This window comes from Otolemur garnettii, unplaced genomic scaffold (genome assembly GCF_000181295.1).
Source record: "Otolemur garnettii isolate 467f Iridium unplaced genomic scaffold, OtoGar3 scaffold00184, whole genome shotgun sequence".
Lineage (NCBI taxonomy): Eukaryota > Metazoa > Chordata > Mammalia > Primates > Galagidae > Otolemur > Otolemur garnettii.
Window position 1 is genome coordinate 2,621,663 of NW_003852579.1, and position 13,987 is coordinate 2,635,649.

A 13,987-nucleotide genomic window follows, 5' to 3' on the forward strand; every position below is an offset into this window, starting at 1 on the left:
TTTAGAAGAAAGAAATAAAGTATCCCCTCCTCAACTTCTACTACAAGGGCAGAACCCAGGGGGACCAGCCCATTTGCTCTACTGAAGGAATGAGCTTGAACATCACTATTTTACATATGCTTATACACTACTTTGACTGTTAAATGGTCACTGCAACAGACCATAAGCCCAAGAGTGGGGACTAGTTTCCTTTCAAACTCCCCTAGCAATTAACATAGAAGATTAAGAAATATAAAGGCTGGGCATGGTGGCTCACACCTGGAATCCTTACACCAGCACTCTGGGAGGCTGAAGTGGGAGGATCACTGAGGCTAGGAGTTTGAGACCAGCCTGAGCAAAAGCGAGATCCTCTTTCTACTAAAAATAGAGAAATTTAGCTAGGCATGGTGGCATACGTCTATAGTCCCAGCTACTTGGGAGGCAGAGGCATAATAACTTAAGCCCAGGAGTTAGGGGTTGCTGTGAGCTAGGATGATGCCACTGCCCTTTAATTGGAGAAAGGAAGACTTTAAAAGCACCAATTGATAAGTTTTGTGGAACCTCTGAGAACCTTGGGTTACACTATGCAATCTAGAACACTTTCTACCGCTACTTTCTACCTTGTGGAAGGGAATATCTCTCACCGTAGTAAAGAACTTCATATTTTCCATTATTTTAAGAAAATCTGACAGGGTAACCTGAAGCTGCCAAGTTCCTTCGAGGTATTCCATGTGCCTGCCAGTCTATCATTCTGGGGCTAGAATTCCCACCAACTTATCAGAGAATGGGTAAACCCAGTTTGGAGTCAATCGCATGAGGGCTCCAAAGTATAAAGAAGAAATTACAATTGTTTCAGTTATCTAAACCTCCAAATCAAAACTTAAAAAACAAATCCTTCTGTAGATAATAAAAATCAATGTGTATAAGAACAGGTAATTTTAACCTCAATTTAAGCGATTGTATTGCCAGCATTTTATTTTGCCAACAAATATTTAGAAATGCTTCCACGTGTGAGGCATTGTAGTTGCCAAAAAAGGATTAAAAACAGCACTTGCACTTGTTCTCGAGAGCTGACATTCTTTTTGTTTTTTCCTTTTTTGAGACAGAGTCTCAAGCTGTCACCCTGGGTAGAGAGCCCTGGCATCATAGCTCACAGCAACCTTCAGCTCAGGATCAAGCGATCCTCTTGCCTCAGTTTTTCCATTTTTAGTAGAGGTGGGGGGGTCTCACTTTTATTCAGGCTAGTCTTGAACTCCTAAACTCAAGCAACCCACCAACCTCAGCCTCCCAGAGGGTTAGGATTACAGGTGTGAGCCACTGCGCCTGGCCAAGGAGCTGACATTCTAAGGCGAGAAGTGAACAATGAACAGTTAATTTGTCTGTTCTAGGTGTGATAATTACTATAACAGAAATGTGTGACAGTGCTATGAGAGTGCACAGAGTAGCCTGAGGGCACAGAGGATATACACCAAAATGGATCAGATGGCGCTTACAAAATGTTTCAGAAAAGAATGTTTGAGGATCTAAACTGAATCTTGAAGGGCAATCTAGTTAGCTAGGCAAAGAAGAAAAGGAGGTAATTAGAAAGGCACAAAAGTATAAGAAAGACCATAATATACCTGAGGTGCTGTGTGTAGTGCAACATAGCTGGAGCACAGAGGTAAGGAGGAGATGGAGAACTGAAAGAAGAATAAGGGCCAGATCACGGAGGGCACTAAGAAACTTGGACCTTATCAAGTTCTAGGCAAGTGGCAGCTATTGAAAGACTGAAAATTAAAAAGTGACATTACAGGAAGCATAACTCCAGACAGGAAAACCAAATAAAAGGCTATAGTTGAGAATGATAATTGTGGTCTAGCAGAGTATAATGGTTAAGAGCACAGGCTTTAAAGTTAGTCTTGAATTCCAACCCTGTCCCAATCTTTCCACCATTTATTAGCTGTGTAATCTTACATAAGACAATATTTCTGAGGGCCAGGTGCAGTGGCTCACACCTGTAATCCTAGCATTCTGGGAGGCCGAGGCAGGTGGATTGCCTGAGCTCACAGGTTTGGGACCAGGCTGAGCCAGAATGAGACCTTGTCTCTAAAAAAAATAGCTGGGCATTGTGGCAGGTGCCTATAGTCCCAACTACTTGAGAGACTGAAGCAAGAGAATCCCTTGAGCCCAAGAGTTTGAGGCTGTTGTGAGCTATGATGCCACAGCACTCTACCGAGGGTGACAAAGTGAGACTCTGTATCAAAAGAAAAAAAAAAAACAATAAATAAACATAATAAAAATCACCCAGTAGTGATTGGGTGTAGTAGAGTGAAAACAAAGAAACTAAAGATAAAACCTTTGGGAAAACCTGCATTTAAGGAAGAGAGAGAGGGTAGCGCCTGTGGCTCAAAGGAGTAGGTATTAGGCCCCATATACTGGAGGTGGCGGGTTCAAACTCAGCCCGGGCCAAAAACTGCAAAAAATAAATAAATAAATAAATAAATACTACCCTGGTCCTATTCTCTCTCTTTAAAAAAAAAAAAAAAAAAATGAGAGAGAACAAAGAGCTAAGAGAGGCTGGGCATCCCTAGCTCAGTGGTTAGGGTGCCAACCACATGCTCTGGGGCTGGTGGGTTCGAACCCAGCCGGGCCTGCTAAACAAACAAACCCAAAAGAAAATAGCTGGGCATTGTGGCAGGTGCCTGTAGCCCCAGCTATGAGGCAAGAGAATCACTTGAGCCCAAGAGTTTGAGGTTGCTGTAAGCTATGCACGATGGCACTCTACCAAGGGCAACAAAGTTAAGAGTCTGCCTCAATTAAAAAAAAAAAAAAAGCTAAGAGATAAACTGAGAAGGAGTGGCTAAAGTGGTAGTAGGAAAATAGGATTCTGGTATATCACAGAATCTGAAGGAACAGGAAATCTTTCAAGGGTGGAGTAATTAAGACCATCAATGCTGCAAAATGGACAAGTAACATGAGGATGATAAAGGGTCATATTTATCTTGGCAAGAGCGGTTTCAGCAAAGTGATAAGGGTTGAAAGCAAAATGCAGGTAAGTTATGCCAAATGAATATGAAAATGTGGCAGAGCTTGTTCTCTCCCTCATTGCTAGTGGGAGTGTAAACTGGTAAAACCACTTAGGAAAACTGTTTGATAATATCTACTAACGCTGAACATATGCCTTTTTCAGGAACACACCCAAGAGAAAGGTGTATGGCAAGATGTACACCGAAAAGCATGTACGAGAAGGTTTCTAGCGGCAGTACTGATAAACGCTCCAAACTATAAACAAGCCAAATGTCCATCAATGGTAAAATGCATAAAGTGTGGTACAGTCAAACAATGATGAGAATAAAAATGAGAATAACTATTGCTGTTTGGAACAACATGAATGAATTTTGAAAACATGATAACGAGCAAAAGAAAATGAGCCAGACCTAAGAGAACATACTGTATGATCTTATCTAAAGTTTAAAAGCAGGAAAAACTAATTGACGGTGATTGATCAGAAAGAAGTTAGTTGGACAAGGGGTGGGAGGAGTACTAACTGGTGATAATGGGTAAGGGACACAAAAGAGAGTTTTTTTTAATCATTGGAGAGCTTACACAAAGGTGTTTACTTTGCCAAAATTCTTTGAGATGTGTATGTATGAATTACACTCTTTCCTGTATTGTGTTATACTAACAGGTAGAATTCTGGACTCAAGGGATCATTCTGCCTCAGCCTCTTGAGTAGCTGGGACTACTGGCAAGTGCCATCATGTCCAGGTAACTTTTTCTTTAATTTTTGTAGACACAGGTTCTCACTCTAGCTCAAGCTGGTCTTGAACTCCTGGCTCCAAGCAATTCTCCCACCCCAGCCTCCCAAATGGCTAAGATTTACAAGCATGAGCCACCACACCCAGCCTCCTAGTGTACACCTTCATTCACTCAACTGAACTATTATAGGTGTCCCATATGCTCATTCACTCAACGGAACTATTATAGGTTCACTAGGACACCACACCCAGCCTCCTAGTGTACATCTTCATTCACTCAACTGAACTATTATAGGTTCACTAGGACACCAGACCCAGCCTCCTAGTGTACATCTTCATTCACTCAACCAAACTATTATAGGTTCACTAGGACACCAGACCCAGCCTCCTAGTGTACATCTTCATTCACTCAACCAAACTATTATAGGTGTCCCACATGTTCTTCTATTTCAAAATACATTCTCATATGTTGTTTCTTCTACTTGGAACACTCTGTCCCCATCCCTTCATCTGGAAGATTCCTGACTACCTCTTATAATTCAGATCTTATGTTACCTTCTGCAGAAAACCCTTTCTAACTCCCTGTTTATGTGAGTGCCCATCTTACTGCAGTGTTGAGGAAACAGACTACGTCTTCTATAGCTCTAGCGAGCACAAGGCAGATACTAACTGCTCAATAAATGTTTGTGAATGGGGCAGGGCCTGTGGCTCAAAGGGGTAGGGCGCCAGCCCCATATGCCAGAGGTGGCAGGTTCAAACCCAGCCCCGGCCAAAAAAATAAAATAAAATAAATGTTTGTGAATGAATAAATTAGCAAAGAAGGAATGATTGATGTTACTGAAGTAAACCAGAATAGAAATAATAAAGTTTCAGCTAGAGCAGTGACATTTAAAGAGATAAAATGACTAGAAACTTCTCATATTTTTTTCAGCATTTCTAACCGTAGGTCATATTATTCTAAGAAAGAACTACATGCCCTGAGTTGGCCATCAGCTACCATTATCTGTGTGTCCTAAAATCCCCACAAATATACATAAGTGATTTGTACAAATCCTTGTCTTTTTTTTTTTTTTTTTTTTTGAGACAGAGTTTCACTCCTTCACCCTAAGTAGAGTACCATGGCATCATATCTCATAGCAACCTCAACTCTTAGGCTCGAGAGATCCTCTTGCCTCAGCCTTCCAAGTAGTTGGGAATACAGGCACCCACCACAATGCCCAGCTAGTTTTTCTATTTTTAGTAGAGACAGTATCTTGCTCTTGCTCAGGCTGGTCTCTAATTCTTGAGCTCAGATGATCTTCCCAGAGTGCTAGGATTACAGGCATAAGCCACCGTGCCTGGCCCCCAAATCCTTGTCTTTTGAGGTAAAAGACTTATCTATGAGCCACAGAAGTCTGTCTATCTTAATTGAAGGAATAATTATTGTTTATGCTGCTGTTAGGAAGTTGACTTCAAATCACTGTTCCAAGATATGTTCACAGAAACTCTATAGTACAGGTAATTATACAGCTCACTCTTTAAGTCAGGCGTCCTCAAACTATGCCCTGCGGGCCACATGCGGACTGCCTAGGACATTTATCCAGCCCACCAAGTGTTTTTCCACCGCTGCCTGTCCCGCTTAGCAGCCGACTCATCTGTCCCAGGGCCCGTACTCTGGCTCTCCAACGGTCTGAGGGACAGTGAACTGGCCCCCTGTTTAAAAAGTGTGAGGACCCCTGCTTTAAGTGCTAAAAAAGATTGTATAACTTAAGAGAATGGCTGTCACTCTGCCTTTATATGCTTCAGTTTTCTCATCTGCAAAATGAGGGGAAAGAGCCCCCAATGTCTTTATAGCTCCAATATCTTTTGTGTTTTCAGAATGACAAAAGAAAACTTGGATAGAGGACTAACAAAGATTTATAATATTAAATACTTTCAAATTAAATATTTTCATGAATATCTACAGAGAGTATTACTTGGAAATTTGGCTTATTGACAGCAGACACACAAAAACTTAGGGAAAACCACTATTTGTTTACTTATTGAGACAGAGCCTCAAGCTGTCACCCTGGGCATCACAGCTCACAGCAACCTCCAACTCCTGAGCTCAAGCGATTCTCCTGCCTCCATCTCCCAAGTAGCTGGGACTACAGGTGCGCCACAACGCCCGGCTCTGTTTTGTTGCAGCCGTCATTGTTGTTTGGTGGGCCGAGCTGGATTCAAACCTGACAGCTCAGGTGTATGTGGCTGGCACCTCAGCCGCTTAAGCCACAGGCACCGAGCTGAAGACCACTATTTAAATGGAGTTCCTTTATTGGCTCCAACAGATCAGACTAAACCAAAATGGAGTCAATCGTCCTAAATACCACATATTAGAACTGAAAAGAGGAAGCAGGGAGCTTCTTAAACAGACCAGTTTTTCCCAAAAACCAGAGATTCCAGTTTCCCAGAGTCAGCTTACTAAGGAGCCTAGTAAGAGATACCTTAAAAACTAAAGTCCTCTTTGCTTTAACCCTTACAAGAAAAGTAACCTGAGGTTAACCAATCATTTTCTTTCTTTTCTTTTTCTTTTTTGAGATAGAGTCAACCCAGCTAGAGTACAGCAACCTACTTCACTGCAACTCACAGGCTCAATCAATCTTCCCCAGTAGCTGGGACTACAGGTATGTGTCACCACGCCTGACTAATTTTTTCTGTATTTAGTAAAGATGGGGGTTTCCCTTTTACTTAGGCTCATCTCCTGAGCTCAAGTGATTCTCCCGCCTCTGCCTCTCACTGCACTAGGATTACAGGTGTGAGCCACCAGCCCAGCCTAGTTTTCTTTTCTATTGTTTTGTTTTCTTGTTTCTACTTCACAAACCCCACTGTTCTGCCTTTGCTCATTCTGTTTTGTGGAACGGAGGCTGTGTGATTCATGAATCCTGAATAAAAGTCAATTAGATCTTTAAATGATATAATTTTATCTTTTTCCAATAACTAAAAAAAGTGGTATAATGTGGCTAAATGCAATCAATTTTTAGTAAAAGGTATGCTATTCTTTTGGCATACCTTTTACACGAGTAAAAAGCTGGTAGATTATTGAACCTGAAAGATGCTCTGGAGTGCACCTCTAGATTATGACACACAAATCTTTTTTTCTTTTAAGCAAAAGCTTTGGTTGGTAATTTCATTATAAAATTATAATACTGTCATAAGAACAATGATAATACCTAATTTTTATTCAATACTTACTACTGTTTCAGGCACCCTTCTATGTGCTTTTATACTTTTATAGATTATCACATCCTCATTCCCATTTTACCAATGAGAAAACAGAGGTAAAAGTAACTTAACCTAACTCACAACTAGTAAGTGACAAAGCTGTGCTCTAAAGTGTAACACTATGTTTTACTCTTTCAGTGCACTTATTATATGCCTACCACATTCAAGCCAGGCAATGTGGGCATTCTTAAGGAAATCAGTCTGGTAAAGAATACAGATGTGGGCTCAGTGCCTGTGGCTCAAGTGGCTAAGGCGCCAGCCACATACACCTAAGGTGGCGGGTTCGAATCCCCAGCCCGGGCCCGCCAAACAACAATATGGCTACAACCAAAAAATGGCCAGGCGTTGTAGCAGGCGCCTGTAGTTCCAGCTACTTGGGAGGCAGAGGCAGGAGACTCACTCGAGCCCAGGAGTTGGAGGTTGCTGTGAGCATGATGCCATGGCACTCTACCCAGGGGGATAGCTTGAGGCTCCGTCTCAAAAAAAAAAAAAAAAAAAGAATACAGATGTGGACCCAGAACAATAGAAGAAAATCAACCCAAACAAAATATCTAACTGTGAAATCTCGCAACCTTAAGGACAAAAGATAAAAATAAAAAAGATTCTATTCAACCAGAAAATTAGAACAAAAGTCAATACCAACAATCAAAAATCACAATGGCTTTGGCCTTCTCAAGAGCAACCCTGAAAACTGGAAGACAAATGGAGTAGAACTTCTTTAAGCTAAACACCCAATGGACTGTAACAAACTGGTCAATATATGGAGGTGGACGAGATAAGAAACTAGGCCCACTATACTGATATGTACATGTGGCACCTATCTGGTCTATGAAAGTCAGATTAACTTAAGGAGGCAGTCAATGTAGGGTGGTGGTCAGCTATGGAAGTACTATTGTAATTCGAAGCCTAAATTTCTATACCCAACCAAACTAACAATCAAATGTGAGAGGAGAATAAAGACATTTTTCAGATATGTAATGTTTCAAAAGAGATTTCCTCCCTTGTACAATTTCTCAGGAGTAGCACTCTATCAAAACACAAAGAACAGCCGGGATAAAGGAAACCAGAGAAACATCACAGGACAGACACAAAGCAAATCCCCAGGATGAGAGTGATGGGAAATACCAGGGGCATCAAATATAAGACAGAAACAATTCATCTAGGCAAGAGGATCATGGCTTAAGAGATAGCATATGAGGAAGGACTGTCATCACCAATATGACTTTTGTTACTGTATTCAACCTTTATCCTGACAACACTAAAATAAACCTTCTCCCGATTCATTTTTGTACAAGTTTTGGCTGCCCCATGTTCCTGCTTTCCCTTCCAGGCCTTGTTTCTTAGATCAACTAAGGATTCTCATTTTAACCCAAAGAAATATTCTGTTTTGGCCTACTTCTGAGAACTATAAGTTGACCAAGATGAACTCAGAAGCAGAAAATATAGAGTAGCCCATTCCTTTTGACATATTCCTCCTACATGTCTTACAAGAACCTGGCCCATACTCCAGACTTGCTAATGCCCTGACTCTGATAAGCCCGATGTTTCTCAGGATTCACTTGCCCATTGACTTCCCCAGTAGGGGCTTGAATAAACTATCAGAGAAGTTGAAGCTGATTATGATTCAGAGGCTTCATCCCCAGAAATACTTTAAGAGATATAATGCCCTCTTTTTACACAGTTTAGGTTTGTACTTTTCTATTCAGCTTTAATATTAAGCACTTTTTTTTTTTTTTTTTGAGACAGGAGCCTCAAGCTGTCCTCCTGGGTAGAGTACCATGGCATCACAGCTCACAGCAACCTCCAACTCCTGAGCTCAAGTGAGTCTCCTGCCTCTGCCTCCCGAGTAGCTGAGACCCCAGGTGCCCGCCACAACGACCAGCTATTTTTTGGTTGCAGCCATCATGGTTGTTTGGCAGGCCCCAGGCTGGATTTGAAACCTCCACCTTGGGTGTACGTGGCTGGCGCATTAGCCACTTGAGCCACACGTGCCGAGCCTATATTAAGCACTTTTAATAACATTTTAGACATAAATATATAAATGAATATAAATAGAGCAATTTAATATTTGCTCATTAAAAATGAATTATAATAATGTAAACTGCTAAAAAGGAAATAAAACTTACTGAAAAGACAGAGTATGAATTACACCAACAATGGTGAAAACTTTTCAAGGCAACTGAAAGTTTTTATCCCGACAAATGTCCTAGAAGCTCAACTGTAAGACAAAAGGATTTCTTCTGCTGCATGCCATTAGGAATTTAAGCAACATCTAAAAATTCAAGCAATCTTGTATGACAGAAAAAGTTATTTCCAGTTATAATAAATAGGTAGGAATCAGTAACTTTATTTACATTTCAAAGTAAAAGATTCTTAATTATTCTCAAATCAACTTTGGTTTGAGGGGTTTGTTCTTGGTTCTTATAATATAAAAATATTCAATTTCTGAGAATCAAAATTATCTCATTGAGCTTGGGTTAGATAAAACACTTTTCAGAGTAGAATTTTCTAGCTCACAACTACAGAAAAGTTGTTCACTGTAGTTTTGAGGGCACTGTCCTTTAATAAACCCCAATGTTCCTTACTAATGGGAAATAGAAGAATTAATATAAGGTGGGTTTTTAAAAAAATTATATACCAAAAAATTATAGTCAAATGCTCTTGAGGTAAAAAGTGATGATATGATTTTTTTTTTTTTTTGAGACAGAGCCTCAAGCTGTCACCCTAGGTAGAGTGTCGTGGCATCACAGCTCACAGCAACCTCCAACTCCTGGGCTCAAGTGAGTCTCCTGCCTCTGCCTTCCAAGTAGCTGGGACTACAGGCACCTGCCACAACGCCTGGCTATTTTTTGGTTGCAGCCATCATTGTTGTTTGGTGGGCCCAGGCTGGATTCGAACCCGCCACCTTAGGTGTATGTGGTTGGAGCCTTAGCCACTTGAGCCACAGGCACTGAGCCCAACTTTTCTTAATAAATTGAAATCATCTTTTAGAAAGAACCAGCTAAAATGGCTTGAATACACTATATACAAGACTCTCTAGTGCCCTCACTGTACCCCCCTCACTCTACCTCCCACTCTCCGTGTCCCTCTCCAGATTCATCTAGTATATTCTATTCCTATACCCTATGTTCAGCCAAGCTAGATGGCTCTCAGTTCCTCAAATGTCATTCTCTCAACTTCAGGTTGGGTTTTTGTTTGTTTCTTTGAAATAAGGTTCCACCCTGTTGCTTGGGCTAGAGTGCAGTGACATCATTATAGCTCACTATAACTTCCAACTCCTGGGCTCAAGTGACCCTCCTGCCTCAGCCTCCCAAGTACACCACCATGCCTGGCTAATTCCATCTTTTAGTCTTCTTCTTGCTTAGTTTGGTCTCAAACTCACAGCATCAAGCAGTCCTCCTGCCTTGGCCTCCCCAAATGCTAGGATTACAGGCATGAGTTACTGCTCTTGGCCTCAACTCCAGGTTTGTTCTCTCTCCACTTTACTTGACCATTTTACCACTATCCTTCAGGTCTCACGTTAGCCATCAGCTCCCCAGAGAAGACTTCCCAGGTCATACCCTTTCAGGACATCCTATACTTCACTTTGTACAACATTCATCAAACCAGTAATTAATGTTATTTGCATACAAAATTGGAAGCTCTAGAGGGCAAGGATCATGTCTACCTTATTCACAGCTGTAGTTGTACCAGCTAATACTTGCTAAACAGGACTAAAATTTTCATCATTAGATTTTAAGATGAATATTTACAATTTTCAATTAATTGACTCAGGAAATGATTCAAGTGTTCTGAAGAAAATACCTGACCTTTAACCTTTCTTCCCTTCATGTTCTCACCAATTCTTCTACATCCTTTGAAAGTTAACTAGTTTCTTTTTAAGGTCAAGGAAATGTCAGGTTCATTGTATGACTATTTCAATAATATTGGGACTTTATTCCCTTATATAGCATTACTTTCAAATTATAATTATATATCACAATTTAATATAATTATAAGATTAATATTTTATCAAATATGTTATGAACCTCCTATTATATACAATACTAATTGCATAACATATGAGGTTATTGGCATCTATATGTTACTTGCTAATCGGGGCATAGTAACCACTTTCTCTACCTTTTAAAAACAGAGTAGATAATTTATCTCAATGATGAAAGAACCTATCAACAATGACCTTTTATTTAAAATGTTAATTCTACAAGGAAAATCTGAGAAACAAGAATAAACAGGAATAACTCTAAGTATACCATGTCTTATAGAGGAAAGTATAAATACATTCTTATAACAATAACGAAAGAATTAAAGCCAATTCTTCATATATTGCAAGCAGGCGCCTCACCTTAGAGGTTGTATTATCCCAAATGGCTAGACCAAAATAGTCTTCTTCCAAAAGATTGAGGTGTTCACATACTCGTTTAAGCAAATCTTGTCCTTTAGCATGTTTCTGCAAAGACATACATATTTTAATTAAGGTTACCTTTCCTTTTTTTTTTTTAAATAGTGTCTAGGCTAGACTCTAGTGCAGCGGTTCTCAACCTTCCTAATGCTGCAATGTATTTTCATTGTTAAAAAGGGGTCACGACCCACAGGTTGAGAACCACTGCTCCCTGGTTATTCACAAGTGTGCTCATAGTACACTATATCCTGAAATTTCTAGGCTCAAGTGATCTTCATGCCTCTGCCTCTCAAGAGCTGAGATTACAGGCATGTACCACTACGCCAAGCTTATGATTTCTTTTTATTCCTGTTTTCATCACCAAATAAAGTAAAATGTTACTTTCCAATTTCCTCTTTTACCTTTAGTTACCAACAAACTTTCAGATGGCTACACAAAGTAGAACAATATGGTTTTTTAAATTCCTGTTTCTCAATCTGTCAGCTTACATATGCAACACACTTACAGTAGCTTGAAAATAGTGTTATAATTCCCTGTATTCCTCATTCCCCATCACCATCTGAAATATCACATTCTTTATTTTCAGTACAGTATTTCCTGAAGCATGTTATGGGCAACTGTCATTCACTGTGACCACCTGGATTACTAAAGTGACTACCAACACTGACAGTTAATCGTGGCTGTGAAAATCATTAGACATTATTTTAAGACCAGATGTCCCAAGAAAATGAGCTATGCCTCAACTCCCTATAATATCTTTCAGAAAAATGAATAAAGTCAATTTCTAGATAGCCTAAAGATACTACCTCTTAGAATATCTCTTTCAGTGGTTTTCTTAATATTTCTTTACCAAGAAAGTCAAACTATGCCCAAGCTTGGGTACTTGTATTCTTATTTATAGGGAAAAAGTGCCCTAACTTACAGTGTGAGATTTATAGTCAAAAAGTCCTGGCTCCCCCATTTACTGGCTAAACATCCAGAGTACATTCAATTTAACCTTTATGAATACTAACTTTCTCATCTGTAAAATGGTAAGAATATGTACACTTGCCCTACGTATCTACTGGAACTGTTTTAAAAAAAATCAAATATGCTAATGCCTTCTGAGAAATACATACAAAAAAGACTTCTCACAATTAGAACCTTTTTTTGGCACACATACATGACATGTCCTCGTCTTGATAAGTTATTTTTAATGACTATTAGTAATTCACATTAATTCTCAGTCTTAAAAAATCTATATTAAGTCATTGTCTTCATTTTTTTCTTCCTATGTTTCACTCTAAATGATAGAAGATGATTTGGGATTTCTTCATGCACAGATCCCCAAATACTTATTCATAATTCTAAAATCCAAAGGCTCTAAAGGATAAAAGGTTGGGGTTTTCTTACTATACCTCATTAGGTAATCCATATAACCAAAACTGTACTCCCTTAATATTAATAAAATACTTAATATTTTGATAAAAGAAATTTTTAAAAATAGCTCATTTAAAGAGAAATTTTGACACAAACTGTAAAAAGCCTCTTTCAGATCTTCACTTACCCTTTTTTAGAATGAATCTTCACATATTTTACCATATAAATACTATATTTGATCACACAGGATTGCTAAAGACCCCACAGGGTATATTATCAGATATGTAGAATATGTATTTATTGCCTTTCTAAAATCCACAATATTCTGAATTCTGAAATCCATCTGCCCCCAAGGGTTTCATATATAAAGGATCCATATCTGGATCTTCATCTGAATGACTATGAGATAGCTTTACCCATTTCTAAACTAGCTAGTGGCAAAAAACAGAAAAAGCAGGTCAGGTGCAGTGGCCTGCCAGCTGTTTGGGAGGTCAAGGCAGGAGCATCACTTGAGGTCTGGAGTTTAAGACTAACCCAGACAACATAGCAAGACCTCTCCACTACCAAAAAAAAAAAAAAAGACAGAGTCTCACTCTATCAGCCTGGATAGAGTACCATGGCATCATCATTGCTCACAGCAACCTCAGAACTAGAGCTAAAGAGATCTTCTTGCTTCAGTCTCCTGAGTAGCTGGGATTACAGACACCTACGATGATGCCCAGCTAATTTTCCTATTTTTAGTAGAGACAGGGTCTCACTTGTGCTCAGCCTGGTCTCAAACTCCTGAGCTCAAACAACCCATCTGCCTCAGCATCCCAGAGTGCTAGGACTATAGGCATAAGCCACTGTGCCTGGCCAAAGTTTTAATTGTTATATACTCTTTTTGCTAATTCTCTCTCTCTCTTATTGAGACACTGTCTCACTCTGCTGCCCTGGGTAGAGTCCCATGGCATCATCATAGCTCACAGCAACCTCAAACTCTTGGACTTAAGCAATCTTCTTGCCTTAGCCTCCCAAGCAGCTGGGACTACAGGCACATGCCACCATAGTTGGCTTATAAAATTATTTTTAAAAAGTTATCCAGGCACAGTGGTGCATGCCTTCAGTCCTAGCTACTCAGAAGGCTGAAGTGGGATGATCACTTGACCCCAGTAATTCAAGGTTGCAATAAGCTATGACCATACCATTGCACTTCAGCCTGAGTGACAGAGCAAGATCCTGTCTGTAAAGAAATAAACAAACAGGGCAGCACCTGTGGCTCAAAGGAGTA

The 13,987-nt window shown here is 39.8% G+C and overlaps 1 protein-coding gene across 10 annotated transcripts in view; it reads right to left on the minus strand.

Moving 5' to 3' along the window:
- The window catches only part of EPB41 (erythrocyte membrane protein band 4.1), a 226,289-nt gene that overhangs the window by 106,444 nt on the left and 105,858 nt on the right, over positions 1–13,987 (minus strand). For all 10 annotated transcript variants that reach the window (XM_023507451.1, XM_023507453.1, XM_023507446.1 and 7 more), the window contains exon 4: positions 11,302–11,406. In XM_023507451.1, coding sequence (XP_023363219.1) covers positions 11,302–11,406 — 105 coding nt within the window. The remainder of the gene's footprint in view (positions 1–11,301; positions 11,407–13,987) is intronic.